The sequence below is a fragment of the Marmota flaviventris genome, chromosome 11 (genome assembly GCF_047511675.1).
Source record: "Marmota flaviventris isolate mMarFla1 chromosome 11, mMarFla1.hap1, whole genome shotgun sequence".
Taxonomy (NCBI): Eukaryota; Metazoa; Chordata; class Mammalia; order Rodentia; family Sciuridae; genus Marmota; species Marmota flaviventris.
The window spans coordinates 96,874,794-96,900,869 of NC_092508.1; the positions used below are offsets into that span (position 1 = coordinate 96,874,794).

At 47.5% G+C, this 26,076-nt stretch overlaps 1 protein-coding gene across 2 annotated transcripts in view; it reads right to left on the minus strand.

Moving 5' to 3' along the window:
- Myo7b (myosin VIIB) overlaps positions 1-26,076 on the minus strand; it is a 66,880-nt gene that overhangs the window by 8,493 nt on the left and 32,311 nt on the right. Inside the window, exons 16-32 of one of the 2 annotated variants that reach the window (XM_071619405.1) lie at positions 25,334-25,486; positions 24,600-24,698; positions 23,404-23,498; positions 18,278-18,362; positions 16,775-16,993; positions 15,345-15,521; positions 13,913-14,125; positions 13,594-13,758; positions 11,761-11,838; positions 11,478-11,605; positions 7,658-7,784; positions 6,282-6,401; positions 4,420-4,593; positions 3,589-3,816; positions 2,369-2,536; positions 1,108-1,225; positions 893-1,019 (exon numbers count right to left, since the gene is read on the minus strand). In XM_071619405.1, coding sequence (XP_071475506.1) covers positions 893-1,019; positions 1,108-1,225; positions 2,369-2,536; positions 3,589-3,816; positions 4,420-4,593; positions 6,282-6,401; positions 7,658-7,784; positions 11,478-11,605; positions 11,761-11,838; positions 13,594-13,758; positions 13,913-14,125; positions 15,345-15,521; positions 16,775-16,993; positions 18,278-18,362; positions 23,404-23,498; positions 24,600-24,698; positions 25,334-25,486 — 2,474 coding nt within the window. The remainder of the gene's footprint in view (positions 1-892; positions 1,020-1,107; positions 1,226-2,368; positions 2,537-3,588; positions 3,817-4,419; positions 4,594-6,281; positions 6,402-7,657; positions 7,785-11,477; positions 11,606-11,760; positions 11,839-13,593; positions 13,759-13,912; positions 14,126-15,344; positions 15,522-16,774; positions 16,994-18,277; positions 18,363-23,403; positions 23,499-24,599; positions 24,699-25,333; positions 25,487-26,076) is intronic. The other variant, XM_027936856.2, reaches the window with a different exon arrangement.

Here is a 26,076-nt window from a genome sequence, read left to right on the forward strand (position 1 = left end):
GGACTTCTCCCCGTTTCAGCCCCTCAACAGCCTAGAGGTGACCCTCCAGGGTGACGGATGAGGAGACAGTGGCTGCCCGAGGGCCACTGGCAGGGCTGGGGTCTGAGCCTAGGGTGGCCCAAGTTCCAGAAACCACTGTGGGCTGGCAGACTGGCAGAGCTCAGAGCCCTTCAGGTCTCAGAGGCTGTGTGGGGTGGGCTCTGGGAAGACCACCAGGTGGCCAGTATGCAGGGACACCACCAAGAGTGTTAGTGCTGGAGAGAGCCACCCGCTCTGGGGGACCCTGGCGAGCTACCCAGCCCCTGTGTGCCTCAGTTTACCCAATAGGTGGAACAGGTGGTGCTGCAAGGACTTCAAGGCATACAGGAAAGTGCCCGGTCAATCTTGGAGAGTGGTGACCTGAGGCAGCCCATTGGTCAGTTATAATGGGGTGCTTTAACCCAGGGGTACTCTGGTAGGACAAGGGCAGGACTTCCCGAAGGGCTTGGAAGAGTTCCCATAGATGGGAGACATGGGGTGGGGGTTGGGAGGATGCCCCTAGCACTGCCCGGTACCCTGCTCAGGCCCCATCCTTGCTCCTCTCTGAGATGACCTATGTCCTCTGTGACCAGTTCTCTCCCACGGAAAGGGAGGGAGCCCCCCACATGAAGCTTTCCAGAAAGAGCGCAGGCCTACGTGACCTTTCCAGGTGGGTACGAGAAGCACAGATGGAGGACTTCACCAGCAATGTGGCCTGATAAGGGGGCGGCTCCCAAATCCATGGCCACTAGACATGCTGATCATTATCCATCCCAGGGACAACACATTGCCTCCCCCCCATCTTTCCAGAGCCCCCAGGGACTGAGGTTGGGAAGGGAGAGATTTCAGGGCCTCTTCCCTTGGGGGCTCCCACCTGTTGGTGACCAGGCCCATGATCTCTGGGAAGGAGAGTTCCAGGAGCGTCCTCTCCCGCTGATCCAGGAAGTACAGCCCCTTCCAGTTAACAGCCAAGATCAGCTGTGTCTTGGGGAGGCGGGGACCTGGCCAGAGGAGACCCCAGAGTGAAGGCCGTGCTTGCCCCAAGGGTGTGCGATCTATACCCACCTCCCTCCTATCAGGGACTGTTACCAGACAGCGTGGTGACTTCAAAGAGCCGGGAGAAGAGGAGTGGCCACTGCAGGAGGGCAGTGTCCACCACCTGCTCCTGCACAGCCAACGTCGTGGCTCGGGTCTGGGTGTACGGGGCCTGTAGGAGATGGCAGGCATTATCTCCATTCTCCCTGCCTCCCCTAGCTGATCCCTCCCCAGTACTAAGGTGATTATTTGATGGGTCATTCTGCAAAACCTCTACCTAAAGGAAGCCAGGGCTTGGTCAGGGATACTGGGGGTGGAGGGTTGGCCCAACTCTATTAGACCCTCTAGGAAAGAACCCTTCAGGAGGTGGTCTCGGGAAGTAAGAGGCCTTCCCCTCATTAGAGTCAGATGCCAGAGGCTACAGCCCATGTTGGGTGGAGACAGCTCTCGGCATAGGTGGGGCATGCATGCCCAGGTGCCCAGGGCCCCAGCTTGGGCTTGTTTTATCTATGGATCTGTGTCCTGCTTCATTCATGCGGGGTCCTTCCTGTGTACCCAGGTCCTGGGCATTTTTGTTTTTCTTTTCTGGACTTCTGCGTATTTGGGGGCCTCTTGCAGGGACCTCCATCTTTATCTTCTCCTCTAGTTCCTTCCTCCTTTAGCATGCCTCTCCCCGCCCCCCACCCTGTTCTCTTCCCATTTTTACTGCTCTGTGCCCATAACTGGCTCTGAGGTCATGCTAACCTTTCTTTTCACTGTTTGTCAGATCAATGGGTATTTCTCTTATTGCTACTTTAAAAAGTGGCTGGATAATATTTGTATACTGGCTTTGGGAATATAAATGGGTACATCATATCTGAAGGGTGACTTGGCCATATGCAATGTGTATGTCCAGTATTTACAATGTCCATACACTCTGGCCAAGGAGTTCTCGTGTGCCTGGGGGCAGGAAGAGGGGAGCTCTGAGGACAGGCCTGCTGCTAAGGCAAGGACATGGTCAGCTGTCAGCCATGGATGCTCTCTTGTGCCAACAGGCCAGGGCCCAAACAGGCACTGCAGTACAAACCAGGTGTAGACCAAGATAAAATGGGGAAGGAGGAGGGTGAGTGGCAGGGGCCATGATAAGGCATTGAACTGCATGAGCCTGTTTAAACATTGCATCTGGACTAAACTCTCAGGTTTAAACTTCCTGTTTGGCAGTGGATTGGGGATCATGGGGAGGAAATCCATTACCTTGGCACACCTAGTCCCCCCCCCCCCCCGCCCTGCCACCACCCTCCCTGAAGGAGAACTGAGCACCGGGGTGCAGGCTGACCTTGGTATGGGCATCAGTGACAAGGCTAGCCCACTTCTCTGGGGGCTTGGTCTTGTACAGCTTGGAGGGGACACAGCCGGGCAGCAGCTCCTGGACAGCTTTACCTCTCAGGGAAGCACCAAGCTGCACGTAGCAGTGCCGGGCCAGCAGCTCCACCAGCTCTTCTTCCTGCATAGCCAGGGGTCAGACATGGAGCTGAGGGGAAGCGAGTGAGCCCACCCTCTCCTGTGATGCACCCACCCCATGACCAGCTCTTGCCTCAGCACAGTGGAGCTGACCAGCAGATGAGGTGGGACAAGAGAGTGGGAGCAGCCACCTAGTCCTGCCACGTCCTCTAGGCAGGACCAGCTCCTTCCCTGTGGCCCCCCTGCCGTGCCCCAGCTGGGCCTCAGCTGCTCCTGTTGGCAGCGGGCAATCCCAGCGACCTTGGCAGAAATGGGTACAGGGCCCTTTCCCTGTCTTCCCTTGCCACAGGAGGCTGCCCTTCAGGGCTTCTGCAAAGACTCAGCCAGGTCAAGGTCCTGTGTAAGGGCACTTGCATGGCCCAGCATGGCAGGGACCCAGGTAGTTCTTCTATCTGGGAAACCAAGATCTTATAGAAATGGCCCCGCTGTTCCCTGACCATGACCCTTCTAGGTGAGATTTCCGTGCCTGCCGCTGGTCCTCTGGATTTGGCACAGGGAGGTTTGCACCTGCTGTTCCCATAATTCAGTCACACCCTCATCCTCCACCACCCTCAGTCACCACGACTACCTTATGCAAAGAGCTCTTGGCACTCTGCATATTCCAGATGTGGGCCCGAGGCTTGGGGAGGTGTCAGGACTCCCCAAGTTCACACTGTCCCAGAGATGCAGACTGGGACTTAGCTACCTGAGCTCTGGGGTCATATTCATGTTCCTGACCACCAGGTCCTGCCACTCCAGAAACACTTGTTACCAGAGGTCAGCAAGGCCTGGGGCTTAAAGGCCCCGGATGCATGAGCAAACCTGTGGCCCAAGGGAGGAGGAAATGGAGACCAGAACAGGAAGGGACAGTTGTATCCAGTGGAGGCCCCAGGACTTGCTTTCCTGTGACCACCTTCCTGCCTCTGCCCTCTGCCTCCTGCCCACCACATTCTACATTGCCTCTGATCCCGGCTGGGGGCCTACTCTGTGGAGGATCTTCTGATGGCTTCAACCTGGGCCAGCCCTGGAGTGGGGTTCTTCCTCAGGTCCCCTCACCTTCTCAAAGCTGTACTCGCCAGACCAGACTCCGTGGAGGACTTGCCGGTAAATGAGCTCGGTGCTGACAGGGTCCTCCTGGGAGTCGTGCCAGGGGGTAAAGAATTCCTTCCGGAAGTAGATGCGCCAGGGTGACTGGCGCTGGCTCGCGCCCTTCTCCTGGGCCAGTTGCTCACACTGGGCCACAGCGTCCATCACGTGGTCACGCCCGCTGCCCAGGGACCAGAACTGAGGACAGAATCCGGGGCAGTAAAGGTTAGCAGCTGCTGTGTGTCTCGCCCCACGAGGACACCCACCCTCAGCACAGCATGTGGAAGACAGGGACCAGGACTCTCAGGGCCCAGTGTGGGCTGAGTGGATGCTGCTGAGTCCACTTAGACACCAGAAGGACCTCTCTATGGGCCTGTCCATTGGTTCCCCAAACACCTGTCTGCTGGCCCCTCTCAAAGGAAGCAGAGATGGATGCGGGTGTGATTTGTGCCATGACATGTTGGTTGGCCAAGTGGTGTTTGTCCAAGTCTAAGGGTGAGGGCTGTGGGGGTTCAGGTGGGCTGGGCCCTGTCTGCTGCTGGAGGCTGCTGTGAGTGTCGGGGGGAGTGACAAGGTGAGCAGCTGCTGGGCTGAGTGAGGACAGCTGCCTGTTGTCAGGCTGCCTGGTGTGTGTGTGTGTGTGTGTGTGTGTGTGTGTATGCGTGTGCGCACCCCCATGTGAGTGTGTCTGGCAGCTGGGAGGAGGGGCAGGAGCCAGGTTGGTGTGAAGACCCCAGCTTCAGGACACTCTGGTCCAGGTATGGGAGGGAGGCCAGCAGCAGAGGGGCAGCTGGTGTTTACCTTGTCATACACAGCGACCTGCAGGGAGAAGCCCAGGTGGTCTTTGAGGCCCTTCTTTTGGGCAATGTGCTGGCAGATTTCTCGTGATGTGGAGGCTGAATCCACCATGACGGCCAGGCTCTCCCCAGTCACCAAGATGACTTGGATGGGGATGTGCTTCTTGGACTTGACAGCCTGGGGACAGAAGAGGACTCAGGGCCTCTCGCCTCGGGGAGCCTGAGCTCAGCTGTCCTGGAGCTCCCAGAGCCTTGGACTGGAGGTTAGTCCATCACCTTGCCCCACCTCCCTTCTCTCCTGACTGTCCCCACCTGCCCATCGCTGTGGCTTCCTGAGGACAGGACCTTCAGGGTTGGCCATGTCTCAGCATGCAGTTAACAAAATTTAGGTTCATGGCTCCAGCCAAGGGCAAAAACAACATTGCCTGTACATCTGGTGATTTGTGGGCATCTCCAACTTTGCCTTAGTATCCCTGTGGGCACAGCCTGCAGGCCACAATGGTCCACTTCTAGGTGAGAACCCGGTGCTTGGTAAGGTTAAGTGACTCTGATTCAGAAGGTGAGCTCTCCAGAACATTTCCAGGTTCTCGGATCCTGTGCACCACACTGTGAACTCACAGCTACAAGTTCACCTACAATTCCAGGATGCATGAGAGAGAGCCCTGTGGACTTGGGAGGTCGGTGAGAACAGGGAGGAGGTATGGCTAGAGGTGACCCACAGGCCCCAGCATAGGACACTGCAGGGTCACATGGGTGAGCACCTTCCAGGCATGGGCTGGGACCAGAGATGCAGGCAGAGCCGGTGCTGGGGATGCCACCACCACCCTGGCTCACCAGAGTGATCCTTTCTGAGGACACCTCAAGAATTCATAGGTGTCCTATCTTCCAAAACAAGTAGAGAGGGGCACCTGCTCCCAACAGCAATGCCATCAAGGATGATAACTTGACATGACCATGACTTTCACGAAAGTGCAAATGCCCAGGGAGGAGTAACTCAAAACAATTAGCAGCCATTTACAAGGCCATGCTAATGAGTGTGTCAGATTTATTTTCCCCTTCAATTAATAGGCCCAAAGAGAATGTTTATAGCCGTGTAATTTACAATAGCCCAGTTACAGAACCAGCCTAGGTGCCCGTCAGCAGTTGAATGGATAAAGGAAATGTGTTATATACACACAATGGTATCATGAAATAATGGCATCTGCTGGTAAATGAATGGGACTGGAGAACATGACGCTAAGTGAAATAAACCAGACTCAGAAAGTCAAGGGTCGAATATTCTAATAGGGAGAAGCTAGAGAGGAAAAAGGAATAAAAAAGGGATCTTGTGAAATTAGAAGAAAAAAACAGTAGAAGGGGATTGATGGGGAGGGAGGAGAGAAGAGAAAGGGGAGGTACTGGGAATGAAATCAGCCAGACCATGCTATGCCCATGGATGATTGATTACAACACAGTGAATCCCATTTTTATGTATAATTATAATGCACTAATTGAAAAAAAAATAGAAGGGAGGCCAGCAGAGTCAAGAGAGCAGATCAGGGGAAGGAAGGAGGGGAGAGAAAGGGGAATGAAGCTGATTAAGTTATGTTATGTGCATGAATGGATGTGTCAGAATGAATCCCACTATTGCATATAATTATAATGCACCATTTTAAAAAAGACTATGGATTTAGAGAGGCTGAGAGCAGCTTTGAAGCTTGGGCTATGCTAGCAGAGGCTGAGCTCCACAGGGGTTCACAGGGACCATGAAGGTGCCCTGGAGGAGATGGAAGAATGCTGTGGACAAAGTCACCCCACAGCCATGCCGCAGGAACCAAAGGAGCTGCACCTCCCTACACTGCCCGCCTCCCACCCTTCCAGCCCTACCTGAAGCTCCAGCCACGTGGGAGGTTCTGCCCGCACCCCATTGGCATAGGTACGCCGCAGGCGCTCAGCACAGAAGGGTCCATAGCCTGCTGGCCCTTGACCAATGAAGTTCAGCAGATACTGGGGGGTGAAGAAGGGAGAAGAGAGGAGACATTCAGAAGGCAGCTCAATGTTGACTTTCTACAGATTTTTAAAATTATCATCCTCAGTTTAGAAAGATGTGTTCAGATGGGCACTCTCCATTCATCATGAAGAGGAATAGAAATGGATAGATACCTGAGGAGCAGTTTGGCAGTTTACATCAGCAGAAAAAAATAGTGGAGAAAATTAAAAGAAAAATGTAGGAGAGTCTACGTCCAAAATGCGCTTGACAACAACGACAACAAAAACAAAACTGTGTGGAGGGCTGAGGATATAGCTCAGTTGGTACAGTGCTTGCCTTGCATGCATAAGCCCCTGGGCTCAAACCCCAGCACCACAAACACACACACACACACACAAAAAAAATGTTGAAAATCTTTTTGTTCCATGGAGGTGAGTGGGGAAATACTACCTGAAAGGGGTTACTGGTATCACAGTGGCTTAAGTGCTCAGAACCAATGCCCAGGGTGAACATGGTTCCTGATGTCCCCACAGGGACACAGAGTGAGTGTTTTCCATTTGACCGTAAGTATGACACTATAACACCACAGAGGCCCAAAGAAAATACTAATGGAAGCCAGGTGGGGTGGCACACGCCTGCAATCCAGTGGCTCAGGAGGCTGAGGCAGGAGGATTGCAAGTTCAAAGCCAGCCTTAGCAACGGCAAGGCATTAATCAACTCAGCGAGACCCTGTCTCTAAATAAAATACAAAATAGGGCTGGGGATGTGGCTCAGTGGTCGAATGTCCCTGAGTTCAAATCCTCGGTCCACCCCCCACCTCTGGGTGTGAGAATGACTTTATTTTCAGTTCTGATTGCCTGTATTCCACATATTATTTTTATCTCAGAACCAAAAGGTTTATGGAGACAGTGAAGTCTGGGGCCTCTAACATCTGCAAGCTTCTGCCAACCAACATCCACATTCAATTCTAAGGAGTAGAAGCAGGTGCTGTGTTCAGTATCAGGTAGGGGCTCACTCCCCCCCGGACAACTTTCTGGAAGTCGAGTCGTCCTGGTGCCTGAGCCACGGGGCAATGGCCTTGCCGAGCCTGGATAGGGATGGGAAGGAGCCAGGTCTATACCAGTGAGTGCCTTCTGGTATAGACAAGGAGACGGAGGACCAGAGGAGAGCTGCCCATTGCCTGAGGGTTCGGGAAACCCTGGCCCAGAGCCTACTTATGCTGCTGCTGTAACCTGCCCCCTGCCTCCCCAACCCTGCCCTTGGCCCTCCGCACCTTCATGAACCTCTCTGAGGGTGGGAAGCAGCCCAGACAGAGGCTGAGCAGGATCCAGCCCCGGGCCGTGCTGCTCTTCCTGGAGTTTCCCGAGAGCTGTTTGCAGATCTGGCAGTAAATCTCATCCCTGAAAGACACAGACACTGAGAGGGCAGGCTGGGTATTTGTTTGGGGGGAGGGGAGAGACAGGAGCCTGGGCACAGGGTCTCTCTGCACCTCTGGGTGAGGTCTCCTGTTCAGGGCACCCCTCCAGCACTGGAGGCCTCCCTCCCACTGATGTTTTCCCCTGTCCCACTCCCTTCAGACCCCTCTGCCTGGTTTATCGAGGCCCCAGTTCTCAGCCCTCCCTCCCAGACCCCTTGCCCCTCAGGCCTTTGCTCTGACTTACCCCTTCTGCTTTACCCCTGCATGACTGCTCTCAGCCTCCTCTGCCCTGCTTCTTGTATAACCCGATCGGCTCCTTTCCCCCAGCTTCAGTTATTTCAGACATTAATTTCTCCTTCTACCCGGAGGCCTTATCTCCTTTGCACTTAGCCTGGCCCAGCAGGGCATTAAGAGCACTTTTTCTTGGTATCCTCACTGGATGTGAGCCTACCCACTTTTGAGCATATACTCTCATGGTGGGTTTCCTGGTTCTCTCATGCTCTCTGCCATGGTTTAGATAAATGCCCTCCAAAGACCAATGTGTTGAAGCTTGGTTACCAGCCTGTGGTGCTATCTAGAGATGGGGGCCCTTTAAGAGATGGTGCCTAGTGGGAGGAAGTGAGGTCATTGGGGGTGTGCTCTTGAAAGGGATTTGGGGACTTTCAATCCTTCCTCTCTTTCTTTTTGCTTTTTGGCTGCCATGGGATGAGCACCTCTCTCCACCAAGTGCTCTGCCTCACCATTGACCCCAAATGACAGGGTCAAGTGATTTCAGAAACTTCAGAAATCATGAGCCAAAATAAATGTTTCTCCCTTATGAGTTGGTTATCTCAGGTATTTTGTTACAGTAATGGAAACTGACTGACACACTCACCAAATAAAGGGTAAATTCTTCAAGGATAGAGATGTGTTTTCTTCATCTCTGATCCCTAACCCTCAGGCAAAGGCCCCACCCCTAGCAGGAACTCAATAAGTATATATTGAATACATGATAGATATGGAATGCAGCATTTGCTTTGTCTTAGAATTTGGTTATAACGCCAGAGCCAAGGACAAATGGATGTTAATATCCAACATTCTAGAGACAATCTTGTAGAATTTGCTAAAAGATGGCAGAACCAGTCTAGCATGCCATCTCCAGCCTATATAAGGGAAGGTGAGAAATTTGAAAGGTGACTTCAGAAGGCACTTCATGGAGGAGACAGATCTATGGCTCATTTCCACTACTTACAAGTGATGAGAGTGAGGGAGACTCCAGAAGAATTATCAGTAGGGATGGAGCTGTTTTCCAGAGATGAGACCTATCCCACTTCCCATCTGAGGCAGAGCTTCAGAAACTCATTGCCCACCCCTAGTGCATTGTAATGGAGCACAGTGAAAAAATTCTTGCTAGGTCTGGGGATATGGCTCAAGCGGTAACGTGCTTGCCTGGCATGCACGCGGTGCTGGGTTCGATCCTCAGCACCACATAAAAATAAAACAAAGATGTTGTGTCCACCGAAAACTGAAAAATAAATTTTAAAAAATTCTCTCTCTCTCTCTTTAAAAAAAAATTCTTGCTAGATTTTGACTTGCTTCCTTCAAGTTGAGGACCTCTGTGAACAAAGAGACTAAAGTCTGCTTCCTTGAGGAGATCTGAGCCCATCTCGATTGGCAAGGTGAAGAAAGAATAGACAGGGACTGGGAATTGCATCTATATCATTTGGCGGGGCATGCATGAACTTCCTGTTGACCAGGAAGATGCCATGAGCTGAACTTTAGGCAGCTCACTATTCCAGAAATTCCTAGTAGTAAATGACTGTGGGATGTTCTACCTGCAGCTAGAGTCAACAGGAACCCTTAAAGAATTAGCAAGGTTTCAGCACAAGGTGGATATCAGGATTGCATGGGTCCATCTGTAGGAGTTACCTGAATAACCTGTCATGCACCCATTTGGACATAGCTTTTATATGTCTGCCATATTGGAAGGTATGGTGGCTGCTAAGGATTATCAAGGGGCAACTACCAACAGAACCAACTAATTAGAAGAGTTTTCTGGTCGATGGTGTCAATGCAGATAGCTAAAACATGGGTAGAGGTTATCTATAGTCTTACTGGCTTGAAGAATCAGAGAACAGAGTTTGGGGTCCCCATAGAAACTTGAGAGTGAGAAAGTAAATCCTGGAATGAAGAAACCCACAGAAGGAGAATCTCAATTTTGTATATAAAGTTTTTCTAAACTGCTGGCTGACACCTTCTCATGAATGGTGGAGTATGTCCTAGCAGGCTAGCTGAGGCTAAGATAACTTTTTTTAAATATTTATTCTTAAGTTTTAGGTGGACACAATATCTTTATTTTACATTTATATGGTGCCGAGGATCGAACCCAGTGCCTCCTGCATGCTAGGCGAGGGCTCTACCACTGAGCCACAACCCCAGCCCCTAAAATAACTTAACAAGGATTTCATCTGCTGCTCACAATTTCAATCCAGCCAAATTAACTGCTGCTCAAACAAAACAAAAAAAAAATCAACACTCTTTGAAAGAATATAACAGAATTCAGTCTCTAAATGTATCATCCAGTACTAAACTGAAGGGGAAACAGGAAAACATGACCATCATCAAGAGAAAAAGAATGGCAATGGACACAGACTCAAATATGACCTCCATGTTACATTTTCAGAAAAGGCTTAAAAACTCTGGTAACTATTCTCAATGATGTGAAAGAAACTACACTCATCATGAATGAACAGATAGGAAACCTTGGTAAAGAAATAGGAATGTAAAAAATAATAAGGGCTGGGGTTGTGGCTCAGCGGTAGAGTACTTGCCTAGCACATGCAAGGCACTGGGTTCGATCCTCAGCACCACATAAAAATAAATAAATAAAATAAAGGTATTGTGTTCAACTACAACTAAAAATGTTTTGAAAAAATCAAGAAAACTATAATAATATAATATAACTTAAAATAGAACACTCGAAGTAAAAAGCCTCTTGAATGGTTTAATGGTGGATTGGAGAAGACAGAGATCAGTGAATTTAGAGATAATCAACAGAAATTGCCCAATCTAAAGAACAGAGAGAAAAGAAGAAAGAAGGAAAATACAAAAAGATCCTCAGGAACTTGAGGGACAGTAGCAAAAAGCCTTATATAAGTTTAATTAGAATTTGATGTGGGTAGGGGAAAGGAGAGGAGAAGAGAGGGAGGAAAAGAGAAAGACAATTTTTGAAGAAATTATGGTTAAATTTCCTCAAATTTGGTTAAAAATAATAACTTAAGGTAAGCAAACCTCTAAAATACAATTCCTTAAATCAGTATACATATTTATATGAAAACCTAATTCCTATAAAGCAAATTGCATATGAAGTAAATTTGCATAAATACACACACACACACACACACACACACCACACACAGCATCCTGCATTAAAGTCTGTTCTAAAATGAATCCACAGCTCATGATTAATCTGTTTTCCTAAAACGAGGTTTGTTCCTTGGTTTTCTTAATGAACAAGTAGAGAACCCTCAGTGGCTGTAACATCTGCTGCTTTGAGAGCCAGCCTGCAGGCCCTAGGCCAGGGAGCAAGGAGAGAAGCAGTTATTTGGGGGCAGAGGATGAGGCTGTGACCATGGTTTGAGGACCAGTGAGGGGACCTGATGCTCTGAACAGGGGTGAGGTGGGAGTGGGGACTGACCTGAGGCTAGGTCGCAGAATGGCGTAGCCCACAATGAAGTGCACCTTCTCCAGGTTGGACATGGGTCGTTCTGAGATGGGGCCATCAAGGTCAAATGGCTCCTCTCCGATGTTCAACTGGCTGGCCACCTTGAAGCCCAAAGATGGCCATTAGGATAGCTGTGATTCTCCCCATTTACCAAGGAGGAAACCAACATGCGAGGATGGAAGCTATAGCTTGGGAACCCTGCGGCAGGCTGGTGGCAGAGCTGGGAGAGGACTGAGTCCCCTGGCCCTGGGCTTACCTGGCCCGTGATCCTGGAGGACCGCTTCAACTTCATGGAGGAGATGCCTTTGGTTCCTCTGTCCTTTTGGCTCAGTTTCTGTGGAAAAAGTTACCAGAGGAGTGCACACTTGAGCAGTCCCTTGGTGCTGCTAATCCTGCAGCCATTTACAGTGGACAAGTGTCCCCCTCAGCCATTTCCTGGCCAATTCATAAAATTGATGGGGAAGGATTTGCCCCCAGCCTTTAAGTTTTTTTTGGTCTCCTTAGGCAGGGTCTGCAGCTTGTCATGATGGCATCATGAAAGCTAATAGTAGGAGTCAGCTTGGGTCGGGATCAGCCCAGCTCCAGGACTGGGCACCATCTCCAGCTGGGGTAAAGCTGGGGTTTGGCACAGGAAATGAATGTGAAATACATGGGTTAAAAGCTCTGTGAGGGCAGGCAGAGCTTGTTTGGCCCCACTCTGTGAGTGGCCCACAATGCAGGCATTAAATGAACACATGCGGAAAGGAAAACCTGAGCTCCAACCTCTGGGAAATCAGATCTGTGTCCCTCTGTGTCCACCCTTCAGAAGAGCAACAAGGCTCGACTGCCTCTAAAGAGTCCTTTTCTTGAGGGTTCATCAGCTTCCCAGGTGAATTCCAATTATTACTACCCCTCAGCATTCCTGCCCCGTGTTCCTCCCCACCCCACAAGGTATAGGACTTCAAAGATCAGACATTGCATCTTGCTTTCCTTCTTGAATTACTCATCTTGGGGGAAGCCATATTGTAAGGATGCTCAGGTAGGTCTGTGGAGAGGCCCACATGGCACAGAACTGAAGCATCCTGCCAAGAGTCATGTGAGTGCAACATCTTGGGAATGGACTCTTCAACCCCAGTCAAGCTTTCAGATGACTCCAGCCCATCTTGACAGCTTGATGGCAACCTCATGAGAGACTCTGAGTCAGAAATGACCAGGTAAGCTTCTCCTGACCCTCAGAAATAGTGTGAAATAATAAATACGTACTGTTTTAAGCTGCTATGTTTTGGGGTGATTTGTTACACAGCAATAAATATCTAATATGCTCTGTAGAACTTATGTCTCCAGAGGTCAGGGAGTTAGGGCTTGAGCCTGGGATGGTTTGGCTGTGCAATTGGGGCTGCAGAATCCCTTAGATTTCTATGCAGTTAGTCTGTATGTGGGACCTCCCAGGTATCAGTCATCTGGCATATGGGGGACTCTTGGATTCCTATGGCTGGTGAACTCCCGAGTGCTGTTATTGCTGTTTAATTCCTTTGGACTGTTCTTGGTTAGTTCCACTAAGTTACCTTGTGAAACTGGGCCTTAGAAAGGATGTCTGACCAAAAATAGATGAGAATTAACAGGGAAGGATAGAACATGGGTCAAGAGGTTGGTCTCTAAATTCAGCAGAATGGTTTCAAAGTAAGCTCCCACACATGTGTTCACTGTGATTTTTGTGGAAAGTTATTTTACTTCTATTTCTTTAGCTTGAAATAAACATAAGGATCCCTACCTTGTAGGGTTAGCCCAACTGAAAATTAAATTAAGAGAAGCCACTGGCACACAGCAGGTTATTAATAACATTTCTTGTTATTATTATTGTTGTGCGCATTTGAGTTAGGCTCAAGTCAAACTGATATTCAGAGTCCATGGGGCCTTCTCCACTAAAGATTGTGTGATTCAAATAGGGAGTGATCCTCAGTTCACAAGTTCTTGAGTGCAATTCAAAACTGAAAACATCTGGGTGCTTGGGGACTGGGCTCATGATTGATGTTGCTGAGGGGGCTCCAGGTCCAGCTTTCTGAGGCCTGAGACCTGGTGGATACCTGCCTACCATCCTCACACCATGCACCTGTGCAGATCCATGCTGTGGTCCCCTGGGTCCGTTCTCCTTGTCCAGTGTGTTGTGGATCTGCTGCATTACTGGGCTGCCACTCAGACTGTTCTTGGCATACAGCACTGGCTCTGGAAGGTCACCCATGAACCTCAGTATGATGTTCCACACGGCCAGGGCAGCCTGGGGGAGCAAAACAGAGGGTTGGGTTGGAACTCAGTCTCAGTACTGGGGCCCACAGTATCCCAGGCCCCTTCCTTATTCCCTCAGAACCACAACTCAAACTCTGGGGTCTGGGAGTGGTATGAGCCACCAGAAACCAGGGAACCATGGTTACCGAGTAGTCTGTGTCATCCTCGTGGTAGAGTAGTGGGTATCGTAGGGGCCCCTGGATATGTGTGTGGGTGGCTGATTTCTGGAAGTACGTCACAGCAAACTTGGGAAAGGTGTACTCAGCCAGGCCATCCACATCCTCCTCTGGCTCTTTCAACATGGGGACTGTATCCAGGTCAATCTCGGGTAGTTTATTCTGGGTCTTCACTTCCAGATCCTGGGGCCAGTGAGGAAAGATGGATCATTTTAGATAACAACCAAGCTGTTGACTAGTTACCCAGTGGGATGAGCAGTGCTAGGGGATAGGGAGCTTTAGAGAGGTCCATCTTGCTATCTGCCAGTAAAGTTATATCCAGTAAGGTTACCTAAGATTATATAAGATCAATATAACCTTTAGTAAAGTTTAGTAACCTTACTGAACTCTAATTTGTGTAATTTGTCTCTAGCTTCTTTGAGATTTTTCTAAGACAAGCACATTATTCTGCAGATGAGAGTGTTATTCCTTCCTGATCTGTATCTGTTATTTATTTTTCTTGTCCTATTGCATTGTTTAGTTCCTCCAATACAATGTTTAACAGTGGTGATGATAGTGGGCATTCTTGGATTGAAGAATGCCTCTGTCCATCCAGAGGAATCCATGCTCCTAGGCCGTTTTCCATGCTGGCCTGGCCCCACCAGGCTCTGTGACTTGGTTGACATTTTCTTGCCCACTTACCCAGCCCCCTAGTGTCTGAGATCTTCACTGATATAGTAGGCCATCATATGCATGACCTTGAGCATCCTGCTCTGCAGACACAGGACCTCTATACTCCTACTTCCAGCCCTCCTCCATACCTCCCTCAGGCCCAATAGGACAGGGACAGGGCTTCCCCTGAGGAGGTGATCCCAGCTCCCACCCCACCCCTGACTACACAGAGTGAAGGTACAGGAGGAGGGCTGAGATTTTGAATACCAACGGAGGGAAAGTACCTAGGTCACTGGGTCTTGGGACCCAGAGCAGGGTATAGTGAGGGTCTATAGGACAGCCCTGGGACACTGCCCTTCCTACCCTCTTCCATATCCCCACCACCACCAGCCTCAGACCTCACATCCTCCTGTTTCAGGGTTAGTCCTCTCTGCATTTCAGCTTCCCAGTTATATTCTGCAAAGCAACAGCCTCTAGGCTCCACATATAGGTGGGAGGTGCTGCCTGATTGAAAGCTCCCTAGCATTCATTTACACAGAAGAGGCTCCAGGATGTCTTGTAGGGGAGAAAGCTGCCTAGCTCCAAAGGGTTGACCACAGAAATGCATGCTGGTTCCCCTTTTCTGCACAATCACCCAGGGCTGCAGAACTTCCTTGGCCACCCACCCTGGCAGCTTCTTCAAAGAAGCCAAGGGGTTGATTGAGATCAGGGGCTGGGCAGGTTCTCCCATTTCCCTCTGGGGTTGTCTTACCTCAAAACCAGTTGGGGCCTGGCCTTCCTGGCCCCCAATCATGGATGGAAGGAAGCCAAACACCTTCTCCACCATTTCTGTGTCAGTGACAGTATCATAGATGGACTTGCGCTTCTTGGAAGGGAGAACATTTTGATTTTCATTCTTCTGCTCTTTGACCGGGATGACCAGAGGTCCCTGCATACACAAGCATTGGGGAGAAGGTGACTTGCAGGCCCAGTTGGGCTCAGGGGACTCAATTCTGCCTGCCCTCATAGGCCAAGTAACTTTTAGAAGCCAAGTAAAATTTGTCATGCAGTTATTCATCCAAATCAATATATTTTGCCCCCAAATAACAAATTTTCATAGTTAGGGTAAGTGGAGATCAACCAACCAGAGCTTTTCACTTCCCAATGATAATCAGAGGTCTAGGGATTTACAGTTGCTGGCTTGACCTCCAAGGTACCACCTGAAACTCCAGGGAGTCCAAATCTCAGCAGCAAAACCACTACTCAGGCCCATGGGGGGGTCCCCTCATTCAAAGGGCATCAAGAGTCTACCAGGGAGGTCCCCAGGGTCAGAGTGTTTTTACACCCAGGCCAGGGACACTCAAGCTCAGGAGCATGCTCCTGACTTGTCTGAGGGTCTCTTCTTTCACGTGCCCTGTTTATTGTAATGGTAGTTTGTACAGCAGACCCAATTTCCATCGGAGGGCAAAAGGAAATGTCATCCAATCCACTCTGCTTTATCACAAAAAGAACCAAGCAAGAAGGAATGAGGCTGAGTCTTAGATACCCTATGGAAGAAAGAGGATTACGCAAGGGTGGGATTTCAAAAGGCAGGAGCATGCATCTTGGAGCTGCTCTGCTGGTCCTTTTTCTTCAAGCCTTCTAGAAACTCAACAGCTCCCCTTGGTGTTTCTCTGTCCCCTGAACTGTCATGCACAATCCTATTACCAGGGATCTTTGAACAGTGACCCTTCCACAGCTCATCTGGCTCAGGTTTCCCATGTCTTTTAGGGAAATTATCACCTGTAAAGAAAGGTCCCCAAGGCTAAAGGGAAGAGACCAAGGAGCTTCACTTCCAGGTTCTAGGAATAAGGTCATCATCTGGTTGATCTGATGCCTATCCCCTGTTATTGTGAACCCCTGATTGAGTCTTCCCAGAAGATATGAAGAACCCTGCTGCCCTAACTTTGGACAAGGAGAAGAAAGGGATGTCTCTTGTCCTTTCTAAATTGCAACCCAGAAGATGCCTCCTAATTTGCTTCTTGTATTCTTGCTGAGTTCTCGAATAATTAGAACAGATTTAAACATCTTGACTTGAGAGTGAAGACTTTCCAAAGGAGCTTCTGGTGAGAGCTCTATGTTGCCATCCATTTTTCCCATTTGCCCTCAAACACGTGGACCGTAGCCAGTGCCACCTGCCCAAGATGCTGGGTGACCACCTACCTTGGCTTTCCGCCTCTGGAAGCTCCGCCGGGCAGCCATGCCCCTGGCATGTGCCTGAATGGTCACTATAGCTCTCCTCTTGGCCTGAATTTGCTGGCGCACCAGGTAGCCCCTGCAGCGGGCCTGCAGCTGCACCATCCTCTGCCGCGTGGCCTGGAACTGCCTCATCAGCTGGTGGCTTCGGGCAATGGCCTGCAGGCGCTCAAAGCCCACCAGGATCTGTGGAGGCAAGAGAGAGGAGGGTTCATAACCAGAAGGCCCCAAGGAGGAAACAGACAGCAGCATTGCCCAGACCTTGCAAGTTTGCTTTGTAGTCACCTGCTTTTTGTTATAGGGCTGGTGTGAAACTTATACACACCAATGAGAATGAGCCTACGAAGTGAGTGTTTTATTTGTTAAGTATTTAGAAGAGAGCCTGCCATGCAAGTAAGTGCTAAACAAGCATTTGCTAAATAGCATAAATAATTAAGTGGCCTCTTGGGGGCCATAGATGGAGTTGGCATGGATTTCACAAGGGCAATTAGAATCCAGAGTCTTGATTTTCATTCATACCTGCCAGCCAAGTCCAGCCACCTTATTGGATGTAGGCTAACACACTTGTATAGGCCTGTGACTGGCTTCACCAAGCTAATCCCCCAGGGAGTCTTTAAAATAGAAAGAAAGTAAGATATGAATAAACACCTACTTTTATGCTGCAAAAATTCCCTCGGCCACAGCAGTCCCTGAGCCCCTGGGATGAGCTTCTAAAGATGAATCAGCTCAAGGGCTTGGAAATCACACAGATTCACATTCGAAAAACCAGCTTGCTAACTGCATGCTCTTGGGGAATATACTTAACTCCTCCATGTCTCAGGCCCTTGATTTATAGAGTTGGTCCAATATTAAATGAAAAGTTGAATGTAAAGCAACAGGTCCCAAGTGGCCTTTCCATGCATATCAGCTACCATCATACTCTTTGTGAACATCGAATGCAGGCAGGCCTGAGGCCAGTTTTGCTGATGGGATCATTTTATGTCACAACCACAGTTATGGCCATGACAAAAACAAGTGATCCAGAGAGGTTCAACAGGGCATGGGCATAGCCACTCTACTTCATAGATTGAGCAGATACTCATTAGCAAGTGCCTGTGGTTAGGAGAAAAATAAGGAGTACTTGAAACGGAATAATCAATCCATTTCCTTATTTTGTTGCTTGAAAGCTGGGAAAAAGATAGTTGCTATCTCAATTCAGAACAGAATGCCTCAGACCAGCTCAGGGGATGCCCGACATTCTATAGGAAAATATTGTGAAGCCCACAAACATGGGGCTTGTGATTATGCTACAAGGAGAGCCTGGGGGTGCTGATGTCTGGTTGTTCTAAATCTATACTCCATGTCTGTTAGGGATGGGACACTTCCTGTTTGAGATCTCTCATGCAGGGAAACAAACTTCTAAATTTTGCCTTTTATTGGACAGTTAGTGATCTACTGCTCCTGGCCGCCCAACCTCCTGAGCTTTCTCACCAGCTTGAAATTCTTCCTGCTGCAGTAGCCTCGCCACTCTGCCTGGAGGGTCACAGCTGCCCGCCTCTGCTGCAGGAACTCCTTCCTAAAAGGGGAAATGCAAGCCAGAGGTGTGTGACAATCCCAGGCATCTTTAAAGCCTTTGTAGAGTGAGGACAGATTTGGAAGGGAAGATGGACAATAAGATGTTAGGGAACAGGAATCCATGCAGTACTTTCTCAAACGCCTTTATAGACCAAAAAATGCTCAGCCAGGTTAGGAAAATGACAGTTATGTCAACAACCCAAGTTTCTGAATGAAGACAGTCCAACTTTTAAAGTAATCAAGAAATCCTTCCTTGTCCCTCCCCCAGCCAAGACATATGAAATCATAAAGCCCATCTCAACATATTATTCCTTGCCAGGACCCCCCCCCCCCCCCCACACACACACCACCACCACCTACTCCGGCCACTAGCCCAGGGTGAGACACAAAAAGGAGAATCTGAAAGTTGGTCTCTAAGGGAGACAGAGATGTCCTCAGGTAAGCTTGAATCATATAGATCTTTTATTTCACACTTAATGAATTTTCTTATCCATTCTAATACCTTTTCTTAGAGACTTCCTTAAGTTTAGAACTGTAGATTTCAATCATACTAAAAACCATCTGAAGAACTTCAATATTTATCTGCCTGGGTCCTACCCAGTCTAACTAAGTCAAAAGCTTTGCTGATTTGTCTAGAATATGTGCATTTCACTCATATGTGCCTGTGCATGCATATACACACACATGGACACACATAGTTGGCCCTCTGTCTACACAAGCTCTGCATCTACAGATTCAGCCACTCACAGATTTAAAAAAATTGGGAACAAATTGTGTCTGTCCTGAACTTGTACATACATTTTCTTCTCGTCATTGTTCCTTAAGCAATACAGGATAACAACTATTTACACGGAATTTACCCTATGATAGGTATTATAAGTCATTTAGACATGATTTAAATTATATAGGAAGATGTACATATGTGATATGCAAATATTTTTCCATTTTATATAAGACACTTGATGTTAGCCATCATTTAAAAAATGCTTCCATGGGCAGTTGTGAACATACCAGGAACAAATTGGAAAACAAAGAGTCTCAGTAAAGAAATAAAAGATATAAAATAAATTTCCATTTCTAAATTTCCAGGTGGAAGTTTTAGAACTGAAAAATACAATGATTAAAAAAACCCTGCTGTGTGACAGAATGGAGATAGCAGAGGATGGATTAGTGAGTGAAAATACAGAACAGTAGAAATTAGCTAGGCATGGTGGTGCACACTAGTAATCCCAGCAGCTTGGGAGGCTGAGGCAGGAGCATCGTGAGTTCAAAGCCAGCCTCAGCAATGGCGAGGCACTAAGCAACTCAGTGAGACCCTGTCTCTAAATAAAATACAAAATAGTGCTGGGGATGTGGCTCAGTGGTTGAGTGCCCCTGAGTTCAATCCCTGGTACAAAAAAAAAAAAAAAGTAGAAATTACAGAAAGAAAATAGATGAAAAGATTATGAACAGGGCTCCAGGAATATGTGGAACTATAACAAAAGATCTAATATTGTGTCATCAGGGTCATGAAAAGAAAGGAGAAGAAGGTGGTGCTAAAAAGCAACTGAAGAAATGATAAAAAAACAACTGGAAAGCTCATGAATTTGGCAGGAGATATAAACTTATAGATTTAAGAAGATAAGAAAACTCAAATAAACCTACATCAAGCTGTATCTAAGTCAAACTTCTGAAAACCAAAGGGGCGGGGAAGGACTTGAAAATATGGAAAGAGACAACACATCACTTAAAAGGGAAAAACACAGTTCAAAGGACAGCAGATTTCTCAACAAAGACCGTGGAGGTCAGGAGGAAATGACACATCTCCCAAGTGCTGAAAGAAAATAGCTGCCAACCTAGAATTTTATATCCTGTGAAAGATCCTCCAGGAATAAAGAAAGAATCAAGATATTCTCAGATGAAGAATAAAAATTTTAAACCAAGAGAATTATCTGTAGATGTACCTTAAAATAATGGCTGGGAAAGTTCTCTACACAGAAAAGAAATGATAAAAAAAGAAATCCTTGAATGTCAGGAAGGATGAAAGAAATAATAAGCAATAATATGAGCAAACATAATAAGGTTTCCTTTGCAGTTTTCTAAAAGTATATTTTGATAATTGAAGCAAAATTCATAACCTTGTCTGATATAGTTCTAGAGGACAGATTTGAGGAAATTGTATTATAAATGGGAGAGGGCAAATGGACATCAAGAGAGAAACAGGTTATATACTTAACTTGAAGTATTAAAATGATGGTACCAATCAAGGACATACATATCCTAAAGAAATCACTTAAGAGGGCTGAGGCAAGAGGATCACAAGTTTGAGGCCAGCTAGAACAACTTAATAAGACCCTGTCTCAAAATAAAAAATAAAAAGAATGGGCTCTAGCTAAGTGGTAGAGTGCCACTGAGTCCAATCCCCAGTATATAAAAGAAGGCTATATATACAAAAAAAATGGAATTATAAAAAATGCTTAAGTAAGTCATAGAAAGGCAAGAAAAAGAAAACAGAAAATAAAAACAAATAGAACAAATAGAAAACAAAAATATAAAATGGGAGACACAAGCTATCACATGCATAATTACATTAAATGTGAAAAGACTAAATACTTTAATTGCAAGACAGAGATTGGCAGAATAGATATAAAGTCATGACCCAATTACATACTGTTTATAAGAGACTCCCTTAAAATATACTGAATAGTTAGGCAAAAAGCAAAAAAGATGAAAAATAAATATCATGGAAATAGTAATCAAAATAAGATAGGAATGGCCATATTACTATCAGGTAAAGTTGACTTCAGAGCAAAAACCGAAACAAAGCAAACAAAACCAGAGACACAGAAGGATGTTACATGGTGATAAAAAAAGTAAATCTACCAAGAAGACATAGCAATCTCAAGTCCATATGCATCTAATAACAGAACTACAAAATGAAATCAAAGCTGATAGAAATGAAATTTAAAAGGTAAATCCATGCTTACAGTTGGAGATTTCAACACCATCCTCTTAACAATTGACAGGTAAACAAAAATCAATAAGAATCTAGAGTTCAACATCTCTACAGACCAACAAGATTTGATCTACACTTTTAGAACACTTCACCCAACAATTCTGCCCAACAAGAGTGGAATCTGTGTTTTTATAAACACCCTCAGAACAGCTACCAAGATATATCACATCCTAGGCCGTGTTGGAAATCTCAACAAATTAAATAGAATTTAACTTATATACAGTTGTATCTCTGACTACAATGGAATCAAGCTGGAAATCAATAACAGTAAGATAACAAGAACATCTCCAAACACTTGGAAACTAAACAACATATTTTGAAATAATCTATGATCTCAAGAGAAAATTTTTAAATGAACTGAATGAATATAAAATTATAACATCAAAGCAACTGAAAAACCCATAAGTTTCTAGTGAGAAAGTAAACTGGTACAGCCCGATTCTTCAAAAACAGTTTGGTGGTTTCATTAAAAACAAAACATGTTACTAACATTTGACCCAGCCATTAATTCTTGGGCATTTATTCCAGAGAAATGGAAATTTAGATTTATACAAAATCCCTTCCCCCATTTTCTCATGCCTGGGTTTCCAGCTCATGACCTTGCAGTGGGGCTTACAAATCCCTTAGAGTGATGGAGGTGGGGTGAAGCAGGGGCCTTGCTGATGTGCTAACCCTAGAGTGAAGTTCAAGTGGAGTCATGTGTTGCTGAATGACAGGTGTGTTCTGAGAAATGTGCTATTAAGTGATTTTGTCATTGTGCAACCATCATAGACTAGATAGTTGATCCTTGAACAACTTGGGGTTAGGAAGGCTGACCCCCTGCACAATTGAAAATCCAAGTATAACTTGCGACTCCCCACAATAGCACAAGAGATAGCTATAATTTTTAAACATATGATGAGTATACAGTTAATTTTATGCAGTTATAATTTAATCCTGTAATCTTATGTTTACAATTCTCTCTTTTTTTTAAGTTGTAGATGAACATGATACCTTTATTTTATTGATTTGTTTTTATGTGGTGTTGAGAATTGAACCCGGGGCCTCACGCATGCTAGGCAAGTGCTCTACCACTGAGCTGCAACACAGCCCCAACATGTCTCTTGATGGTGAATGGCAATATGTATCAACTGAGTTTATTTTTGTATGTTTTGATATTTGTGTGTGTGTGGTACCAGGGATTGAACCCAGGGGTGCTTAACCACAGAGCAACATCCCTAGCTCTTTTAAATTTTTTTAAAATTTTGAGACAGGGTCTTGCTAAGTTGTTTCTTAGGGCCTTGTTAAGTTGCTAAGGCTAGCCTTGAACTTGTGATCCTCCTGCCTCAGCCTTCCAAACCACTGGGATTATAGGCATGCAACACTGTGCCTGGAATGTTTTGATGATTTTTAATGTTTTATAACAGATTTTTGTATTTTAGATATTAGTAAGTGATAAAAGACTATTATCTACATATTTTATGTACTCATATTTTTCTTAATTTTTTGATATTATCTATGATCTGTCTATGAACTATGTGGTTCATATTTGAGTTCTTTCAGATCATCATAAATCTCCAAAACACCAAATCTGCATGTCAGTGGACACACGTAATTCAAACCATGTTGGTCGGGGGTCAACTGTATTTACTGAGACCAAGATGGCTGTGAAGTCACCAAGTGATACAAACTTATGGACCACTGACATAAATGCAAAATGTTATTATATGATGCATGGCAGTACTGATCAGGAAGAGAAGAACAGTGAGAGGATTTTACCCCCTCTAAAACTAAACCACCTCATAAGCCAAGCCCATATGCTCTTTAAGATGATCAAAGCAGAACATCAAAATGTAGTTGAGAGCAGATGGTCTGGTCCCATCTCTAATTTACAGAGTGGTTTTTGTTTCTTCCAAATATTCCAATAACCTTTTAGAATTCTCTGGTCCCCATAGGCTGCAGTGTCGCTGGTCAGGGGACCTTGTATCTCAGTTTCCCTTTCAGGCATGCCTGAAAGACATGGTGAGCAGGCATGTGGGCTGGGTGGGGGCTTGGGTGGGGCAAGCACCTGTATTTGTAGCCTCGCATGACTCTCTGGATTCTGATCGCTGCTTCATCCAGCGCCTGGCTCCTCTGTATCTCCAGCAGGGTGTCCTGGTGATCCTGGGGACAGGAGCAATGCCTTCATGTAGCTGCCCCATCCTCTCTCCCACAGTCCCTGCCTGGGCCAGGGCTTGGTCTCTGTAAGTCAGTGACTCTCAGATTTCTCCCAGGAAGGCAAACTGGAGAAGGGGCCCTTAACTTGCTCTTGAGGTAGTTCAGGGAAGGAGCTGAAATTATCCCTTTTCCAAGAACTTCCTATTTTAACTGTTTCTTCTTGCTAATTCAATCTGGCAACTCTGATTTCTGCTTTGGAGACTTCAGGGGAGGAGGAACAAAATTCCCCTGAAGGATTTTATTTCTCCAAATTTGCATGGTGTTTGCATTCAACAGCACAAAAGAGCCTGCTTGTTTCAACATGAAAATGTTCCCCCACAACCCATGAGCATGAGATGATGAGCCTTGGGCATGACTTTCTGCAGCCTACTTCCTCCTGGATCCCTGCACCCTGGGATGAGAGGCATAAGCCAGCCATCTCAGCCCTGGGGAGGCAGGGACTGCTCCTGTAGGACACAGAGCAGTGCAACCCTATGGTAAGTGGGGAGGAGAGGCTGAGGACTTGATGGCCCTTCCTGCCTCCCTAACTGAGCTTCTCTGTGTGCCATGGCAGGCTTTGGGATACAAAGATGGACTCGACCCTAGCTGTGGCTTCAAGGGATAGCCAGGAAAGGAAGGAAGGAAGGAAAGGAGGGGTGGGTGCTCTTCTCCCCTCCTCAACCTTCTGCCCACACTGACCTCACCATCATGCCCATGTATGGCCCTCACTATCCATTCTACCCTCCTGGGCAGTGCCCTGGGGTGTTTCTTTTGCTAGTTTTGCCTCCATAGCTCTCTGTCTGGGTCCCAGACTCAGCATGGGCTTTATCAATGCATAGACAGATGGATAGACAAACTGACTGGAGGTCTGGGGCCAGGAGGTTGCTCTGAGAATAAATGAGGGGGGGGTGGGCAGGCAGCGGTGGTGAGAATGGGGTGGGGGCTCAGGTGATCTGGCAGGCTTCAGCCTGGCTCTGATCTCTTCCTCTTCCTCCTCACTGTGCTCACCCCCCCCCCCCCAAGTCTTAGGAGGCTAGTTAGTGATGTACTAGTTCCTTAGGGTCTCACCTTCAGGAAAATTTTGGTCCTTCCCACTCTCCATTCTTTATCTGTCCCCAGACACACCTCGGTGATGCACAAGGTCATCTGGCGAAACTTGTCTTGAAGCTGCACAGGAAAAACAGGGGGTGGCTCAGTGCCATTTGGAACAGAGACCATGGGGAGCTTGAGGGGGCTTCCTGCAGGGTTTCCAAGGGATCCTGCCTCCTTCCTCCTCTCAAGGGCTTCCTGTCCAGGGTCTGTGCTGCTGGGCCCAGGCAACAGGCATCTCAGATCAAGGGGTGAGCAAGGGAAGCCTTCAGGGTTCAGGACTCAGAGGCTACCTGCTTTACTACTGTTGTACACTTGGCCTCAGAGCACCTCAACCTTTAGGATGGTTGGGGATTCCAGAAAGAATAAGAGGGACTTCCTGCCCCCAAGAGCTCCTAGCCACACCTCAGCTCCCTAACATTCTGCCAACAGCAGAGTGTAATCGTAATAAAACTGCAAATATCTCTTCTGCAGCCACCAGGGTCAGCCAGTGTGAGCCACTTCCCTTGCTTTCACAGAAATTAAAGGATGATGAGGGAAGGGCAGACAGGGGTCATGTCAAGGCTGGGGTCCAGAGGGCATCCTGGGCACCAGGAGAGCAGTAAGAGGACACCACCCCTGTTGGAACTTGGAAGCTGGAGGAATGCTGGACGCAGCGCAGGACTGGACGGCGGAGGCGCAGGGTTGCACTGATCTACTGGCTGTGCACTCACTGGCTTGCGCTCAGCGCTGGGCAGCAGCACTCGGAATCTCTTCGAAAATTCCTCAAACGTATAGCGGATGGGGAAGCCAGACTTGCGGATGTGCACGGTCTCCATCATGCCGGAGTAGCGCAGCTGCTGGATACACAGCTCCCGGTCGAAGAGCTGCAGGGTCAAGATGCAGAGCGCAGAGGGAGCAAAGGGCCCTACGCTTCCCCACCGCTCCACCACCTGGCACGCAGGCCTACAGTCAGAAAGATCAGCTGGCCCAGACACCCATTTGGCTGTCCCCCAAGTTGGGAAGAACTCAATAAACGTTTGAACTACAGTGACATTTTGAAGAAAGTCGGGGAAGGGGCTGAAAAGTGCATCACATGTTTCCAAGGAGATGAAATCAGTAACATAGAAACTGCTGCTCCTGTAAGAACATCACACTTCTGTCATTCTCAAGATACACAAAGTACTGTGACTAGAAAAGGTATTTGCATGTGCCCCATTGAAAATGTTTTCAAGTGCCCCTGTGAGCACTGCATGCATCTTGGCTTCCCACAGTGGAATGGTGGAGTGAAGAAACAAATCTGGTAGTTGGGGACAGAGATCCTTCTAGTCAATTTATAAACTTCCCTCCCTGAGAGGGTCAAAGGAGAACCAGAGGGAGCATTGGCCTTAGGGAGCTTTGTCGTCCTCTGTTAGGAGGCTGGTGGGGCAGGCAGAGAGGAATTTGGGCATGATATTTTCCCCCAGGTGTCGGGTAG